Source organism: Pongo abelii, chromosome 15 (genome assembly GCF_028885655.2).
Source record: "Pongo abelii isolate AG06213 chromosome 15, NHGRI_mPonAbe1-v2.0_pri, whole genome shotgun sequence".
Lineage (NCBI taxonomy): Eukaryota > Metazoa > Chordata > Mammalia > Primates > Hominidae > Pongo > Pongo abelii.
In genome coordinates, this window is record NC_072000.2 from 37,214,902 (window position 1) to 37,234,978 (window position 20,077).

General features: G+C 38.6%; 1 protein-coding gene across 15 annotated transcripts in view; it reads left to right on the top strand.

Moving 5' to 3' along the window:
- The window catches only part of NPAS3 (neuronal PAS domain protein 3), an 876,176-nt gene that overhangs the window by 626,572 nt on the left and 229,527 nt on the right, over positions 1-20,077 (top strand). For all 15 annotated transcript variants that reach the window (XM_054529993.2, XM_054529994.2, XM_054529997.2 and 12 more), the window contains one exon: positions 7,125-7,214. In XM_054529993.2, coding sequence (XP_054385968.1) covers positions 7,125-7,214 — 90 coding nt within the window. The remainder of the gene's footprint in view (positions 1-7,124; positions 7,215-20,077) is intronic.

A 20,077-nucleotide genomic window follows, 5' to 3' on the forward strand; every position in this document is an offset into this window, starting at 1 on the left:
ATGCCCCAAGTGGAGCCCCGGTTCCTCTGGGACAAACCAGAGATAATATGGAGTTGCCCCTGTGGCTCAGAAGCCAGTCACTGTCTTTTGACCAGAGCCTATTGTCCATTTGGCTGGATGTTCAAATCAGTAAATCTGCATCCCTCAAGGCTGGAAGTAAAGCCTAAACTAGCATCCCAGAGAAAAAAGGTCAGCACTTGGATACACAGCTCCCCCAAAATGGAATTTTAAGGAGCAGAAGTAAAACCTCATCTTGCTCAGAAAGTGGGTGTCTTTGTTCTTCTCATGTTTTAACATGTTGCTAGCTCAGTGTCTCTCCTTTTATTCTGCTGCCTCTTTATTCTGCTGCCTCTCTTTTAAGGACTGAAGAGAGGCCATCTATGGCTCTTAACTGTTTTCTCACCTAAGATGTTTCAATTTACATGTTGTAGGAAACCCTTACGAAAGGTGTTTTGAGGCATCACAGTTTGCTGTTCTGGATTTATTTTTTAGTAGAAAAATAGTCAAATTTAACTAATCCAATTTGGTGTTGTGACTGGGAAACATGTGGCTTTTGGTACCTGACAGTATGAACCTATGCTATCCTTTGTGCAGTTGACTCATTGAAAGGCAAAGGAAGGAACAGAAAGCTCTTAGAGATTCTGAAGGGTTAAATAAAGCCTAAACCTTTGATGTGTATGCTTTTATCCACTTCGAGAAAATATACTTGACTTAGATTCTTATTCCTGAAAATAAGGCTTTTGTTTCTGCACAGTGCTGGATTGTTAAAAGTCAGATTGCGAAGACACAATTTGTGAATCTTTTTCTTCCCCATAAACAGACACATGTGGGCACTTTGGGCACCATCCAGGTTCTCCTTGAAGTCGCTGGGAGTCCACATGTGTGTGCCTGAGCAGTGTAGCATCACTTCCTGAGTGCATTCGGAGGGCAATATGGCATTTTAATGAGCGCTATCAAAGTGTGATTGTATCAAAAGGCCAAAAAATTTAAGAAATATTTGGTTCTTTCCAACTCTTTTAACTGCTGCCAAAACAGAGTGGAAAGATAGGCAGTGGAGTCCTGTTCTCACTCTCCAGCCAGGCTTCTCATACGGTTCAAGGGCAGACCCACTTCTTCCCAAGGCTAACCCATTGCTTACGGAATGGAGGCAGTTTTCTCACAGAGCCTCTCCTTATTAACAGCAAAGCTGTCTTAGCAGCTATAAAATGCTCACTTCTAATGTCTGATATGCATAGTGCCCGAATTCAGGCTCTGCTGTTGTCCTAACAGAGTTATGTCACAACAGTGAAGAACTCTGGGTTTGAAGGGAAAGTTGAGTATGTCAGAGATTGTACTCTATCACGTATGGGCATTTTCTCTGCAGTCTGAGCCTGAATTGGAAGAACATCACAGATGCATGGCACATTGGACAAGGAGCACATGCATGCATTTAAATCATGTATATCTTACTTTTTTACTGATGTAATTGTGAAATATGTTCTTTTTGCATTCATAATTAGGGGGTGGAACAGATGGTGAAGGCTTAGTTTAAAATAATCTGTCATTAAAATAACCTAGCCTACTGGTAATTCTTCTCTCTAACTGGAGTTAAGTCATAGGAAAAGAGTTTGGGGTGATTTTTGCCCCTTCTGTACTGGAATGTCAAAGAAAGAACTACTAATTTCGGAGTGCTTATATACTCAAAACTTGTCCCTAAAGGAGCACCACGGTAAGATGTCACTCTGTGAAATTTGGCTGCAGAGGAATATGCACAAAAAGGAAAGCAGAGGCAAAACTCCTTTGACAAATATAAATCCATTTAGCACAATGCATTAAACATTAGTATACCTTCAATCATGAACCTGTGGTTACTTCCATAGCCTGCAAGGAAATAACCTCATCATTTGACAAGTACTGTTAGAAGCATTCAGCTTTTGGGGTTAAGAAACTATGCCTTACACTTTATATGTGACACTAATGTCAGGGGATATAAATTATAATTACAGGCGTTATCATTCAGAGATGCTGTAACTCCTGACTTCTGTATCCAAGCCTCACTTCTTGCATGTGTACCTCATAGACTTACTGGGATGTGACAAAAGAAATCTCCAATCGGCCCTGTCTGGATGGCTAAGAACTGTTTTCAGTAGTAAGAAAACTGTCTTGATAAATCAGAACTTGCATGTCTTTAAAATGTCTGTTTTACTGTTTCTTCTAAGATTTCGTTCCCCATCTGCTTTGAGGAAAGCAGATAGATTTCAGCATGGCTTTATAATAAATCTTCTTGAGGAGGGACTAGCATTAACATTTGTGTAGGTTCTTTTTCATCTTAATCCAACCTTAGTTAATAATCAGAAAATTCTACATAGTGAGTAAGAAGATGTAATTAACCCTTTGACCCCAAAATCTTAATTGGCGCCTGTTGAAAACAGTGGGCAGTTGAAAAAAAATTAAAAAGTAGCCTGCAGTGATTGAACAGCGCAGTATATAATAGCTTTCTTGATTCAAAATTCAAAAAAATTCCACAGAACTTTCAGATTAATCACACTTGGTTTCCAAGACTAACTGACTGAATGTTTTCTTCCTCCTCCCACCTTTTTAAATTGATAACACCCAAATTAAACCAACAATGATGCTACCCTTCAAACTTTTCTAAGTGGCAACATACAGCTAACTATAGCAGAGACAATCCTGAATCAGAAGGTAGTAGCTATGAGAAAAGTGACCTTGGCAATCCACTTTAGACCTGACTTCATATCCCATTTTTTATTTGAAAGGTAATCAAATCTGAGATATGGACATTGATCTCAGACTATAGGTATAATTGACCAAAATGATAAGCATAAAAGTGAAAAATATGGTGAATTAACCAGTTGTTGTTGGTGTGTCTGTGTGTGTGTGTGTGTGTGTGTGTGTGTTTCACTTCTGTGATGACTAACAACTAATTTAACTAGTTGTTTTTCCCCCTACCAAATTGGCCGTTATTTTTAATTGAATTGACTGGATGTCTTTGTGTCATGTAGACATAGACTCATTTTAATCTCACCAGGAAATTGGAACATGTGTTGAAGCCTCTGTTTTTGCCAGACAAAACTGGCCAGTTCTTAGATCGCCACTGCTTAATAGCATCAGATGTTTAGCCCCCAGATAGTCTTTTACCCTGCTATGGTGCCCAAACCTCCTCAAATATTTTAGTAAGTACATGAAATCTGAACCTCATGTTAAAAATCACAATCCCCTTTAGTGAGGAAGTAAAGGATATGCATAAACAGCAAATGACACATCTATTCAGAAATAGCACTGGGTACTTTGAAGGACATAAAAGAATCCATTCTATTCTGAATATCAGGAGGTATCCCAGACCATAGTGGAAATCTGTGGAATCTGAATCTGTAAATAATCTAAGTCCGTAAGCTGGACTCCTCAAGAAAATAATTTCCATCCTGACTAGTCATTATGGTATTTGTGATATAAGGAAAAGGGAGCACTGAGCATGGAGGTACAATTGGATTTCATAAATCTTGATTGAGTAGTTGTTAGGTGCCAGCTGGAGAAAGATAAATAAGGCATTGCCTCACTGTTGAGAAATTCAGTGATTCAGAAATTCTCTAGTTGAGAGCTGAGTAAGCCAACCAGAAGTATACAATGCCATAAATGCTTTAATAATTTTATGGGAGTGAAAAAGATTTAATCCTGGCTCTGCCACTAACTGGCCATCTGATCTCGTCCAGCCACTTAGCCTCTCTGTGCCTCAGTTTCCTCCTCTGTAAAATGAAGGTTTAGAACTATAGGAGATTATCCCCACACCAGCTTCATCAGTCCATCCTTCTGCACCCAACCAGGCTTCCAACTGTCCCTTGTGTCCTTAGAAGTTCTCCTGTGATCTTTCTTTGTGTTGTTGCTCTAATTGACAATGACATATTAAAATTGGAGAAGATGACTTACACAGTTCTCTGTGATTGTGTACCAAGCCATGGCTATCAGGTCGAATGGAAAACCTAATAAGCCCTTTTATAAGATCCAAGGGAATAGTCACAAAGGGGAGGGTCCTAATTTTCATGAGTCATCCTCAGGAGACATCCTGTTTGAGGTAAAGGTATATTGAAGTTAGATCCTTCCCAAACTTGTAGGAAGGAAATATCTCTCACCTTGCACTGGTTCAAAGTGAGGTTCCGCTATACCACATCCTGTGCTTGAAAGGCTCTATCAGAAAAGGCTGCAGAGGGTTTGGCAGTTTTGTCAAAGGTAAGGAACCCAGTTCCCCTAGACAGTATTTTATTCCCAAAAGCTGGTTCCGGGGAAATATTTCACAGCAAAGGTGGCCAGGTAACCTTCTGTGGAAGTAACTTAAGTAATCTCTTGCCATCCTACTTCCCCTCTGTCTTCTACCCACAATGAAAGGATTCTGTCGTTTGAACACAAATTGTTCAAAAACAAGGGACAATGTTTAAGATGTACAGGCTGCCTCTTAGGGTAAATATTTTAATTTCAGAAATGCTGTGAATATTTGCCATTTCATTAATTCACACATGTCAATTAGAGAATCTTTATTTTTATTGGAAGGCAGTATAGTTAGTTATTAAGTCCCATTGCCAAAGTTCAAATCTAAACTCCAAACTAGGAATAGGTTTGTTGCCTAACTTCACTAATCCTCAATTTCCTTATATATAAAATGTAGATAATAACAGCTGAGCGCAGTGGCTCATGCCTGTAATCCCAGCACTTTGGGAGGCCGAGGCGGGCGGATCACGAGGTCAGGAGATCGAGACCATCCTGGCTAACACGGTGAAACCCGGTCTCTACTAAAAATACAAAAAATTAGCCTGGCATGGTGGCAGGCACCTGTAGTCCCAGCTACTCGGGAGGCTGAAGCAGGAGAATGGTGTGAACCCGGGAGGCGGAGCTTGCAGTGAGCCGAGATCTCGCCACTGCACTCCAGCCTGGGAGACAGAGCAAGACTCCGTCTCAAAAAAAAAAAAAAAAGTAGATAATAATACTATAACTTCATATAGTACTTGTGAAAATTAAAAGAGACAATATGTGCAAACTGCTTAGCACAGAATGCTTAATAAATGTAAGTTGGCATTATTGTATTAATGTAGCTAAAAGCTCATCTATCATGTAATTTTCTCTTTAGTGGAACAATATAATGTGACTTTTGAATTGTTTTCAGAACCCAAGAAATCAGAGGAGGGGATTGGGTGTCATCCACAGTTTCTGACCAGTGGGGCAGTGAAAACAGATCAGGAAACAGGAAAATCCACTTTTTCTTTTTTTTTTTTTTTTTGAGACAGAGTCTTGCTCTGTTGTCCAGGCTGGAGTACAGTGGCATGATCTTGGCTTACTGCAACCTCCTCCTCCCGGGCTCAAGTGGTTCTTGTGCCTCATCCTCCCAAGTAGCTGGGATTACAGGTGTGCCACCATACCCAGCTAATTTTTGTATTTTTAGTAGAGGTGGGGTTTCCACCATGTTGGCCATGCTGGTCTTGAACTCCTGGTCTCAAGTGATCTGCTAACCTTGGCTTCTCAAAGTGCTAGGATTACAGGCATGAGCCACTGTATCTGGCAGGAAATCCAAATTTTATATATACATACATACATACATATATGTGTGTGTGTGTATCTGTATGCATATATATATACATATATATATATAAGAATATATATAATATATATTCCCCCCAAAATTCAGTATTTTAGGAGACTGAAATTATTGCTAGGATTTGAGAAGGCACATATTTCTAACTAAATTTACACACATCTTCCACCTTTCTATATTTTACAAATTTTGTCATTAATTTAGTGTTTTCACATACCTTGTTCCTAGCGTGGGTTTCCTATATTTGCAAATTCACAGCCTTTTTTTTTTAACACCACTCACATTTAAAAACTTTTTTTCCTGTACAGGCAGCACTTGTGCAATCTACCTTGTTAAAAATAAATATAAAGCAAAACAAAAAACATGCGGATGACAGAGGGTGTAGGATGCACTGGATTGCAAGAATGTGAAACAAATTTATTCTCAGTTTGAATGTTATATTGCAGTTGGAGTTCATGATGATTTACATCATTCATCAAACTGAAAATGCAACCCTCCATTTGGAAAGTGGACTGAGGTTTTAGGAGTTACAGATGATGTGTAGCATCCTTTTTCTTTCTTTATTCTTTCTTTCTTTCTTCTTTTGTTTCATTTCAGGAGTTGTGATAGAAACTAAAACTGTCACTATAAAACTTTAACAGAGAGTTTTGCAAAACAGGATTACAGTTTGTAAGATTGCAGCCCATAAACATTACCCCTTAATGTATTGACATTTCCTATTGTTCTAACACAATGGGCACTGGGAGTAAGGAAGGCATAATTCCTTATTAATTAGCAAATTGTTGATGTTCATAGTAGTGCAAGTAGTGATTTTACTTGCTCTTGATATAGGAAGCCTTTTTTTCTTTCATTTCATTACGATCTTTATTCCTGTTCAACTATTTAATGGAGAATCTTGCTGATTTAATCTCAGTAACCACTGAATCCAAAAAAAATAAAGGCAACAGCTCATAAAATCAGCATGACCTTATTTTATACATGAATGTAATGTATCTTGATCAAAATGAGAGAGACATAAGTCCCTAAAGTAAAAGAAAGCTTTCAGTCTTAATTCAGACATTTAATTTGTTCATGTATAATGCAATACTAAAAGATCTTAGGACTTTCGTTAAACACGGAGAAAAGACGGTCTTAAATTCAGCGTGGCTGGGCGCGGTGGCTCACACCTGTAATCCCAGCACTTTGGGACGCTGAGGTGGGTGGATCACCTGAGGTCAGGAGTTCGAGACCAGCCTGGCCAACATGCTGAAACCCTGTCTCTACTGAAAATACAAAAATTAGCTGGGCATGGTGGCATATGCCTGTAATCCCAGCTACTCGGGAGGCTAAGGCAGGAGAACCCAGGAGGTAGAGGTTGCAGTGAGCCAAGATCGTGTCACTGCACTCCAGCCTGGGAGACAGAGCAAGACTCTGTCTCAAAAAAAAAAAAAAAAAAAAAAAAAAAAAAAAAAAATCAATGTATTGCTTTTTCTCAGTTGCCTTACTAATTAAATCTGCATCCTTTATATTTATTAATCTATTTATATATTTATTCTTTTTCCTGCAGTCCCTGGATGGCTTTGTATTTGCACTAAATCAAGAAGGAAAATTTTTGTACATTTCCGAAACAGTCTCCATCTACCTAGGCCTCTCACAAGTAAGTAAAACAATTTTAGATTCTTGGCAGCGATTATGAAGCCTTCTTCGGCCTCATGTTTTTCCTTCTTCAAGGAATATTCTGTTTAGCATGAATTATCAAATTTATTACTTAATGGCTTTACCTGACTGTTCTCTCAAAGTCAGTGAGAAACCTGTGTGTCAGTGTTGAACATTCAGAATCAACTTGTGCTCAAAAACTTTAGTTCTGCTCCCCACCCCCCAAGGATCATTATTAATTTATTGAGAACAAATGAAGTTTCTTCCCTTGGTTGTTTTGAACTTTGAAACCCCTGTGCCCAGTAGGAGAGGGACACACTAATAGTGCTTCCCTTGTGTCCTATTACTGGATGTTTATGGAGTACCCTGCATTATCCTGGGAGCTGACACAATGGCAGAAGTCATTTGGAGTCAAGAAATGCTGAAAGAGACCATTAAAATGTGTTGCAGGGAGGGTTCCAGCAAGGATATATTTTGCAGCCTTTGCAAATGCTTCCTAATGCTGAAAGATGATTTCATAAAATAAGATAGCTTTTCATTATTTGCCATTTAATTACTCACATGTGTTTTTTGGAGGGTAAAAGAAAAGAAAATGGAGGCTGATGGGCCAGGGACAAAAATCCTGGATGTTACTTCTCGATATTCCCCTGGAACACAAAAATTTAAGTTCCAGTGAATTCCAAGACATGGGCTGCATCTAGTGAATGCCAAAATATCCTGAAGCAAGGTTTGCAATTCAGCTAATTACCCAGATGTTTTCTCCATAAAAATGCTGAACATCTGGGTATTTGCGCCCATACAGGTTATTGGCTGAGTTTGACCCCTTTCATCTGGTGGTTTGGCATGAGGAAAACACTGCCTTAGTGGGAGGGATTTTGTGTGTGTGTGTGGTGATCTGCCAAGTTGGATAATCTACCGCTCGTTCAGTTGCCCCTTGAAGCTAGAGATAGAGATAAGATTTGTCTCTTTAAAGCAGGACCCACCCCAGACTCATTGCTTCTGAAAGTTGGCACAGCGCTAAGGAGACATCCAGCAAGGCTGGACCCTTTTGGCTGTTAGTGAGTTTGCCGGGTAATAGCTAAATCAAGAAAGACATTGGAAAATAATAGAGAGAGATATTTGGCATGTAAGGAGGCTTGGGGAAGGAGGAGAAACACTGCCAAATTTGATTATTTACTGTTGAGAATCCAAACAAGGGTCTGGTCTGTTAATGCTTTTTGAAGAACATGGAAGCTCTCAGCTATAGTGTATGGAGTAATCCTATTTTATGTGGACTTTAGCAAACCAGATGATGGAAACCGAGCTTTTGTTAACTCAGTATTAGTATTCTTGTATCTTATTGAAAGATCTGGTTTTGTAATAGCCTTTAACAGACTTTAAGCCTTGTCTTAATCTGTCTGGGACCTAGTATTGAGAATCTTCAATTTTGAAATTGGTGAGCCACCATATTGCGATGTTGTTATTACCATATAGAACTGGAAACACCACTGTTTGTTGTTCTGCAATGCACATATTCATGTTTCATGCAGGGTATCCAGCAAAGTTTAATAAGCCAGTAAAGAAGAAGGATGAATAATTAGTTTAAGCAGGTAAATGCTAATTAGGGAACTCCTGAAAAGCATCCATTATATACTAGCTCAAAACACATTTTACAGCCCTGGTTAGTGGTGTAATCCAAATTCTGTCAAGGCAACTGCATTTTCTGTAATTGAGATGTGTATGTTTGCTTTGCATAACAGATGGCTCTGTATGCTTAGACTGATAGCTAGGAAAATAATAATTGCATTATTCTGGCCAAAAGAATATTAGCTCTTGGGTTTTGGCCATCTCAGTCAGTCCTCCTGCCAGCACAGCATATGCACATATATGGATTGGATTTTCAAGGAAATTGATGCATCTGGAATAGTGCGGCCATCTGAAATATCATCTGTTCAAGAAAAATTTGGCTTTAACCCTATGCTGGTTTCTCCTTAAAAGTATTTTATTTAGCTGCTTTTCTACTGTATCATTAAATAAAATCTGAGACAAATAATTGACGTTTCTGCGAAATAAAGCAACTATGTAGACATGGTACAGTATCTGGCAATTTCTGTGCAGTCAGTCTTTGCTTTTATATATAATGGGTTTTAAAGCACGTACCAGTAGTCAGCATCTTGACTTATCCAGGGGCAGACCCTGGCCAAAATGTGCCATTGCCTTCTTCTCCTGTGGTGGATGTGTTTGGTGTTGGCAGAAACTGTCAAATATGCAGGTAGAGGCTATGAGATAGGAGACATGGGCCTTCATTTGGCAGCACTATACAACTGAATTGATGAGGGGTCAATCAGTAGAAAGTGATTTTTGCATATATCAATTTATGTATTTAAAAGTGATTTTTGCTTATACCAATTTATGTATTTAGAGTTCAAAACTTAAGCTTAAGTACAGTTCTGCATTAATATGAAAAGAATCTGATAAGAACATGATATATTTTTAAATGCCCAAAGCATGAGGGAAAAAAAAAATCTATGCTAAAACTCTGGAAAAGAGTTTCCAACCCAGTTTCTGAGTCCTAATAGAGAAATTGAGGTCCCCAAGATACAACTCTTTCCAAGTTTCATCAATGCCCTTTTTCAGTTTTAGGGGTTATGGGGTGATATACAAAGTAAATATACTCTAAGTCAATTAAGCATTTGTTCTTTTATGAGCACACACACACACACACACACACACACACACACACCCTTAATCAAATGCAAACCAAATGCTCTGCTTGTATTCTACAACTTTGGCTAAGTGGTTATTCTATCAAATTCTAGACAGTGATAAGGAATCTGTAAAGTTATGGAACCTCCTTTCCTTTCCAAATAGTTTTGTTAAATAAAGACAATGTGTAACTCTGTCATCAAAGACTTGTCCAGTGAAATTGTTAAGGAGGACGGTGAGCATGTCAGTTTGTTACAGAGCATAGCTATGTCTGTATTGCTAACTCTCAAGATATCCCTCCGTCAGTTTTATTTTCTTTCAATGTGTACATAAATGTGGCGGCTTTAAAACAGCTTATGCTCAGGAAAGAATTAGGATTCTTTTTTGGCTCACAAGAAAACAAGATAGGGAAACTTCTACTGAGCTCTGTTGTGTAGCATGGGGATAGAGACAGCCAGAGCGGATTTTCTCTTTGACACTCCCTTGGGTGGGACAGCTCCTGGTGTCCAGGGCATGTGCGTGCTGGGTATTATCTTTAAAGTATTCTCATCTTGTTGTAATTATGGGAATGAGTGAATGATGATGATTTCTGAAGCTCCTCAACAGTCCTCTTGACTTTGCCGGATGCACATGCATACATACATATATACACACACACACAGAGAGAGAGAGAGAGAGAGAGAGAGGAGATGTATATATTTAACCTAACAACATCCAAGAAGTGGTTTCAGGTTATAGAAGTATGCACTGTTGACTTGCTTTCCTGTGTAAAAATGATTCCCAGTTACTCACCAAGAGGCCTTATCTTAAAGGAAGATTCCCACATACTGATGCTGAGTTTGGCTTGCATAGAGACTAAATAACTTCTTATACCTGGTGATGGCATTCAGAGCTGTTCATGACAGCTCTGCTTTCTAGCTATAATGGAACAGGCAGAAGTGAAAATGAATTAAGAAAACAGAATGGGTTCCCTAACACTGAAAATGTAGCAATGATATATAGCCAGCGTTTATGAAATCTCTTCCAAAACGTAAGGGGCTTAATCGCCAAAGAATCCAAAAGAGACTTTACATGATAAATAAAAAATATTTCTAGTTGATATAGGATTTAAAGCTTAGAGAAATATTTATTTGTTGGCTTATACTCTCCTCTTTCCACAAAGGATTTGAAATAGCTTACATAAACACATATGATAAAAATAATGTCAAAATAGAACTAGGGAATGAGGAAAAGGAGATAAGCAAAAGTAGGTAAACTGTTACCACATAGTAGGAAAACACAAAAAAGAAGCTCATAAAAAGACCATTTATTATAAATGGTCTTTATTAAAGTTTCAGATTTAACCATGAGCTTCATGGTAACCAAAGCAAAAAGGGAAATCCAGTAAACCATCAAAAATGAAAAACCATTGTTTCTCAAGGAAAGCAAAGTTTTTCTGGGACTGAAATCTGAAAATCTCATGTAGGATTTTGGAAGAGCTAACCTGTAGATTATGACGTTGATTTGCTTCCACTGGAGTCCATATTCACAGCAAGGCTGTCGTGATCTACACAGCAAACACAAAGACCCAAATTAGAAATCTCATAAGCAGGCAGAAGCCCGTTCCCCGCCAGCCATAGCCGTGCAGAAGACCATTTGGAGAGCGATGTTCTGTTCCCGCATCCAGGCCTCACAATAGCATTGGCTAGTTTGGTGGTTTACATGGTTTCAAATCGGCTTTCCTTCACCCATACTCACATCCTGCATTTTCTTCTAAGACCTCATGAGAAATTCACATTATTGTTGCCAGAGGCAGAGGACATGAGAGACTCAGGTAACCAGAGGATACAATTGGACTCACATCCTCTGAAAACGTTTTTTCTGGAAAGTGAGGTGAGACAGGATAATTCTGATGCACACCTATCCCAGCAAAGTGCTTTCAAGTTAATATAGGGTCCTGTTTACAACAAAATGAGATCTAGAGCAAGCCAGGAAATTTTCACATTTGTATAGGGTGATATCATTAGAAAATACCCTACGTGCCAGCTAAAGCCTCTCTTGAAATGTGTTCTAATCACCCCCCACTGCCCCCAGTCCCCTCCTGCACATAATGAGTCACTTCCCTTTTTCTCACCAAGTCCTCACCCTTATATAAGGTATTTCCTGGGTATTTTAAGCCAGCCAGAAGGTAGCTGCAGACAAGGTTACAAATTGGCTAGATTCAAGGCAGCTTGCTGAAAAGGGCAGGGTGGCTGAAGATTATAATAAGAGTTAATAGAGGTGAAGGTGAAAGGGGGTAAGTGGTTGTTTTAAATTTGGTATTTTTTTTTAAGCCATGCAGATATATTTGCCATAAACTCCTTTCCTTATCCTGTTGTTCATCTCCATATTTTAGATTTCTCTGCATTTGTTATATAGAATGGCAAATAAAATTACAGCTACAGCACACAAGTACAAGGTCAAATAAATGACAGAGCTCAGTCTATTTGTGAAGCTATTCTGAAAGGGAACCATGGTGCCAAATGTGGTTTATTTGAATAATAAAGAAGAATTAGATTCCCCTGATAACTTGGCCGAGGGCCAATAAATCACTGGAGGTTAAAGATGCTTTGCAACTGCCATGTCTTTCTTTTGCTTTTCCAAAGTGCAAGCCTCACTCTTCCATTCTGTGTTTTTCAATGCAAATCAAGTTGAGGTTAGTATGTGGCTAATACTCTTACTTCCCTGCTTGTAGAAGATATATATATTTCTTTAGTGGGGTTGAAAAAAAAAAGAAGACATTAGCTTTCCTTATAAGTTATTATTCTTGTTTGGCATCATCACATCCTAGAGAGCTGGAATATAAAGACAAAAAAGGTATTATTTCAACACAGCAGAGGGATTACAATGATGGAGCCAAGTGTTAGCATTTTTGCAGTTGGTGTTCTAAATGTATTCCATGCTAGGATAACTGGAGTTCTTTTAATAAATGAATGCAAATACTGCTTTATGGCCCCCCTTTTCAAAATATTTCAAGTAGACATACCTTAATTTTTAAAAAAGAAGAAAAATATATAATTTTCTGCAGCTTGCGACCACCCCCCTGCCACCCCAACTAGCAAGCCTACATTTTTCTCCTGTACACTAATCATAAAAAGTTCATCACTTGTGGGTTAACAAAGAAAAATGCCCTTTTGAATGTGGAAGCTCTGAGGGTTTGGAGACTATTGAGAAAATATAAGTATCAAAATAATTCAGAAACAGTACAAGGCACAGTGGCACATTATCAATTTACAACATTTAAATTGATAAATGCTTGGTGGTGAAGGCCTACAAGGGCACTTTGAAAAGCAAATAGCGACCTGCTGAAGAAATTGATTTTTCCCCCCCGAAAATGACTGCATGATGCATCATTTGACCGCATGCTGTCCGAGTGCTTGACAGAGATAATCTCAGCAATCCCACGGGTGACCTTATCGTTCTCACCAGGGCAACTTTGTCTACGTTCTGACTTTGTGCATGTCAAGGTTCCTCCCGGCAGGATCCTTGGGGGAAAAAGTTCCTCTGTTCGATCCAGATATTGAACTGCTTGTTCTTCCCCCTTTTCCTTCCACCCCACCCTTCCAAATAAGCAAACGCGCCTCTTTATTTCATCCATAATTATGAATGAGCCAGGCAGAAGAATACAGCTCTGTGCTCTGTATCTTTGTTGAAGCTCCTAATGCCTTTTAGTTCATAGTTTTTAGGTGATCATCTATATTGGCAGGGATCTTTTTATCAGAAAGAGTAGAAAAAATCCCTAATGTTCTCCTATAATGCATTGCCACCTTGAGCAGAATGGAAAAACCTAACCAGTTTCTTTCTTCTCTGTAGTTGCAGGGTGTTTTATTTTCCTCCCTCCCTTGTCATCTTTACATAGAACCCTTCTGAAACTGTCTTAAGTCCATGTCAGTATCTAATAATATTATTCTCTTGCAATCCAGTGATTTAAGGTTTTTCTCTTATAACCTTAAAATTATGTAACAATGACATAAGGCCCAGAAAGCACGTCACCTGTGCTATTTGGCTTTGAATCTCAATGGCAGCCTCTTTGCAGAGATTTGATAGAATCCACAGGGCTTCTTCAGGACCGTTGGTGTTTGGAAAGTATTTTTCTTCCACAGGGGAATAATTGACCATTTTTTTATGCCTAGAATTTTTCTGTTGATATGTATGGATGTGTGGATGTGTATGTCTGTTGATCAGTAATCTTCCTGCCACACAGCTTGTCGTTGATAATTACAATTCTTGATTAGCCACTTCTTGAAAGCAGCAAATACCCTGCCTGGTTTGGCACCCTGAAGCTGCAGTCCCCATTGCCTCTGACACCCTCAGTTCACCATATTCAACCCCTTTTACCTCCTTCTTTCATCCACAACATTAATTCTGAGTGAACAAGACGTGCTTCCTTGCTTTTGACAAGATTTGCTGCAGTCTCATGCGACAAAAACCCAACACTCATTCCAGATTCAGAAAGTAGGATTTATAACAGCATTTTAATTTAATGTTGGATGTCGAACATATAAAGAGATCACAGTAGTACTAGAGCTGAAAATTGATGCCTTTTTTATTAGTGTCCTCTCAGAAGTGGGTGAGACGCTGTTTGTGCAATGGAGCACAGAGCAGCACACTCAGATGAATGAGGATATGCTATCTGCAAGGAATCATATTTCAAGCCACTGTCGGCCTCTATTGATGTGCTCAGAGTTGAAAGGTTATGCTAGTAAATGCCATCCGAATTTCCAGCATTAGAAATCGGTAGAATAATCTGCTGGCTGTCACTTTATGCTTAGCCTGAATGCACTGTGTGGGGATGTTTTACTTATTTTAACTCCAAATTAATTTCTTATTACAGGTGCATTTCTTTCTCTCCTCATGCTTTCATCAGTGCCCAAATGGGACTGATTTTTAACAGGTCTTCAGAGTAGACCGCTATCTGTGAAAGAAAATGAAAGAAATGTGCGTCATCGTACGTGAGAATCATGTTATTCTTATTTATTCCTTTGAACATATTTTTCCAGACAGTGAGGCTAAAACACAGGAAGTTTGTGCACAGCGAGCTGTTCTTGTTAGACTGAATCATAGAATCTCAGGATAATTCAAGATAAGCTTACCATTTTCAAATGTATGAATTGAAAACCTACATTGCTTCTTAATTTCTGGACTTAAAGTGAGCAAGACAAAAAAAGGAAGATGGAGTATTCTTCTTTTATAGTTGAGGAGATCTAAAGTCAGAAAAAAAAATACTTTGTAAGGAGCTACTTCATTTTATTTGTGTGGATTAAACAGTATTTTCAGATTCATTCTGAAGTAGAGCACTGAGCAAAAGTAAGATTAAGAAAATTTAGTCATCATTCGAAGTCTGTAATTTATTCATTTTTAAATAATGAAACGGTGTTTTTCTGAATTAACCCATGTATTATTCATGCAGGCATTGGCAATGTAATGTCCCTGGTTTTCTGGAAAGCAATACACATTTCTTTGCCTGACAAGCAGTATTTTCTATATGGTATTAATTTAATGGCTTATTTTATTATGCAAAGTTAGAAAGTAAAGATAATTTCTGTCCATAATGTGGTGCTTATATAGGCAATATATGCAAAATAATACCTCTACCACTTAAGCTGGCTATCCTTTCTCAGTTAGCTTGGACCCTATAAGAATGATGAGTGAATGCAAACTGCTCATATGAAGAATAAGAAATAACTTGACCTTCTGGGAAGGAGGTCATAAAATCATTAAATTCATGTGAAATCCAAATTTCATTTCTACACACACACATTCAATCTATATTGGGTTTTAGCTCTTACATAAGAAGATATGGTTTTCATGACAGAAGTAACATGGCAACAATTTCAGTGATAATTTCAGTAGGACTGTAATAAGGAAATTGACTTTAGATTTTTGCATAAGTTCTAGAACTAGGCTGGTAATCTGAAAATTGATGTCAGTTTTAGACAACAAATGCCCTGTGGCTTTTTATCTTTCATCCTCACTCCCTTCTTTGGAATGACAGTCCAAAGATATAATCTCTTTTTCTTAAAATCATCATTGTTAAAGAGACTGATAGCAGTTGAATTATTTAAAGTATCTTTTGGTGCATTTTTGTGTAAATATGTGTGTATTCACATGCCTATATATGTTTATAAATGCATACAATTTGTCTCTTTCTGATACGGTTTTCGTGCCTACTGCATTTTTATCTACAGATATAAATAATTTCCAAAATGATTCACTAAAGCAGCACACCAGGTTTTCCTTTGGGCGTCTCTTCCTCCTTTCAGGCTCCTACAGCTGCAAATTTACCACATTCAATAATAAGACAAAAACTTTCTCTGATGCTGTTAATTTTTAATGTGCTGGCAGATTAAATCTATTACTTTCAATAACTATGCAAACTTTTTGAGAGCAAGAGAATGTATGCAGAAAGAAGTTTTCCCTGGGAAGGAAAAAATATGGCCTAGATTGGATGTTTTCAGGGCAGTTCAAGGCCCTTGGCAGAGGTAACACAGATACCTGTGGGCCACGTGTGGGTTTTGGTGAACCTAGGAAGTATGTCAGTATATGCATTTGGGTATCAGGTAAAGAATTACAGATGCTGTTTAGATTTTCATCTAGGTTTTGGAGAAGCAAGCTTCATATTAAGAAACCCCTTCCCTCTTGGCCTTCTCTCGCCAATAGAAACATTGTTTTAGGACCCTAGGTAATCCTGTTTAGCACTGCTTTGCCACGGAAACAATAGAAAATTGGTTCTTCACTAGGAACGCACTAAGGCTTTAAGGAACATGCAGATAGGGGATGGTTTCCTGAACCTCTGAGTTTTATTCTATAGCCTTGACCTTCACGTATTTGTTCCTACTCTACTTTCTTCAATACTTCTTTCTGGCTAAAGTCCCTAATTGTTAAACTTGGTATTTATTAGGAACTTAAAAAGCATTTGTACTAAACGTTCTTGTCCTTATAAATAGGGGAGACGCAGAAATGTTTCCAGAAAATGTGAATGATAGTGCTAGCTCTCTCTATGGTAAAGATCTGGCTCTTTACCATAAAATGTACAGGCTTGCCTTGCTTTAAGAAATGTTAAGGCTACAAACCTGCCAGATGACTAAGTAAGACATTATTTGTATTACAGTACAGATGGGGTATTTGTGTTCCTTTAAGTGGTGAGTTCCTTTTTTGGGCTTTAAATGTCTATACAGAGATTGTTATCTAATCTACAAAATCAAAAGGGAGTGAAGGAAAGAGAGAGAGGCACAAAAATTAAAGTATTCAGAGGCATTCCATTTTAAGATCAATCAGAAATGAGGATGGAAAATGAGATTCTGTTGGCAGACAACTTTTTAAGATCCCTCCTAGTAAGCACAGATCTCCTTAGCCTTGGTTGCCAAGTGCAATGGGAATGTTGCTTGCAATTTGGTCATCTGGAAGAGGAAAACATGATCCGACTGTTCAGTCTAGTTGTCCAGGGTCACTTCAGAGTGCTGCGCAGCAGCGGTTTTGCATGCTTATGATGTCCTGTCTACATATCTGTGTGAATTAGAAAAGTCTACACATCCCCGAGGACAGAAGATGCAAATTCAAGGAAAATAAGAGGTGAGACTAGGAACCAATTCCCTGAAATAATAATAAAAAAAACCCATAATTTTTCCGGTTCATTAATTAAAATTGACGTTGCCGGGTTTGCAAAGACCAAGAAAGGACCGTGCCATTCCACTACATTTCAAAACCTTTTCACTTGAGCAGACAAGTAAATCATGCAATTACTGGGACTCATTCAGCTCTTTAGTAAAAACACGGCCCTGCAACCTTGGCTGTAGCATACATGGAAATTAGAAGAGTTGAACTGAAGATATTTCTAAAATGTCACAACTGCTCTGTGACACTGGATGATATGTTTATCCTTTCATTATCACTTAGAACACCTGGGGCGGTGCTCAGGAAATCAGATAGTGCCTTTTAAAATAATTATAAAAGAAGCATAGATTAGCAAGCTGAAGGGAAAACAGACAATCCTGAATCATGATGTTACTAATTTTGAGCTGTTTGGGGGCATCAGCTTCCAAGTCACAACAGTGTAATAACTGACTGCAACTGTCAGCAGTACTGAGGAGAGAGAGTGCCAAGTATGAGTATTTCTAAAAAGCAAATGTTTCCTGGAGATGAAATCCAAGCATTCATATTCTGTTTATAAAATTAAGACACTCTGTTGGTGGTGTTTCCTATTGTCAGTTTCTGGCTGGATCCTTTTGTCTGTTAGACATTGAGTCTTTGGAAAAGCAGGAGAAAGGGCTCTGGACTGGGATCCAGGAGACCTGGTTCTGATCTTGCCTCTGCTGCTAGTCAGGGCAGTGACCTTGGAGCAGCTTGAATCTTCATTTTTCTTAAGTGTGAAACGAAAGGGCAATTTCTCAGGCTCCTTCTTCATAAAATGTGTGCTCTCTGCAGTTCATCCAATGCTGGACATTTTTTCGTAAGCACTGGGGTAGGGCTGGGGGAGGGGAGCCTGGCGAAGTAGGCTATTTTATTTTTAACCTTCAAAGGAATTTAGTTGAGCAGATGCTACCCTGAACTAGTCAGAGTAGAAAAGAAATGATATGGCTTTTAAAGGGCACATCTAGCACATCTACTGGGGTAAAGTGATTCTGGCAATGCTTCAAAGGATATAACTTTTGATGGTAAAGTAGGTAGGCTATGGAATGAAATCACATATGGCAGGCTGTCAAAGTCTCCTACACTTTCAGTACATTTATATAAGTGCAAAAGGAGGCTGCTTAGATGGCATCCCTAGCAATTTCCTGCTAAGACTGCTTTCAGATTATCTGACATTATTTGACTAAATTATCTCTGTAGAAGCTGAGGACAACTTTTATGATCAAATATTTTGAAATTAGTTTTCCTTGTTGGCAGATTATCTGAAATATGAATTGCTCTCGTTTGAGCACTCGAAATTGAAAGGCTTTTGGTAATAGCAATTATACAAAAACAAGGGTACTGAAGTGCTGTATATCATGCTGAAGGGGATATGTTTATAGGTCAGTGATGTCTGACCTATAGGTCAGTGATATCTGAGTTCTCACAGATACCTCATCGCTACCCTTTTATTGTGAGCTAATGCAAAGGACAGACTGACTTTCTTTTTCACAAGGGTATTTCATTTTCTGGAATAAATACTGATTTTATTGACTCTAGACACTTACACGTAGTCAATTCATATTTATTATATTTCCCAAACCTTTCATAGGGTGGCTGAGGGTCTAAAAAGTGGAAAATACACAGAAAATGTATAAAATTCTAAACAATTCAGAGGTATTATTATTCTAATGATTGACTTGTGCATTCCTGGTGCCTTCTCTGTGAGGTATTTCAATCATTCTGTGAGCCTTATCTCTTCATATTTATAGCCTCCTAATTAACAATAATTACATTTTTTTTTAATTTAAAAGGCTTTAGAACAAGAAAGAAAGGAAAGGACGCTTGGAAGAGGCCCAAGCAGGTGACTTGAAGAACAAGTGCCCTAACTAACATTTATTAAGCTATTACTCTGTGCCAGGCACTGTTCTAAGTACTTTAAATAAATTAAGGTTTGTAATCCTAACGATTGTTAGGTACAATTACAGTCTCCATTTTATAGATAAGAAAACTGAGGCAAAGAGGTTAAATAGCTTGCCCAAGATCATACAACAAGGAAGTGGCAGAACTAGCATTGAAACCCAGCCCACTTGACTCCAAAGCACTTATTGTTAACCAGTAATGCTAGTTACCTCTGGACGTTTTTACGTAACTGGCATGTCAAATTATTCATTTTATGTGTTAAGAGAAACTGAGACATGGTACAATTAAGCATCCTGCTCAGAGCCATAAAATAGTTATTCTTGGCCAGGCACAGTGGCTCATGCCTGTAATCCCTGCACTTTGGGACACCGAGGCGAGCGGATCATGAGGTCAAGAGTTCGAGACCAGCCTGGCCAACATGGTGAAACCCCGTCTCTACTAAAAATACAAAAATTAGCCAGGAGTGGTGGCGGGTGCCCGTAGTCCCAGCTACTCGGGAGTCTGAGGCAGGAGAATCACTTAACCCTGGGAGGCGGAGGTTGCAGTGAGCCGAGATCACGCCACTGCGCTCCAGCCTGGAGACAGAGCGAGACTCCTTCTCAAAATAAAAAAAAAAAAAGTTATTCTCAC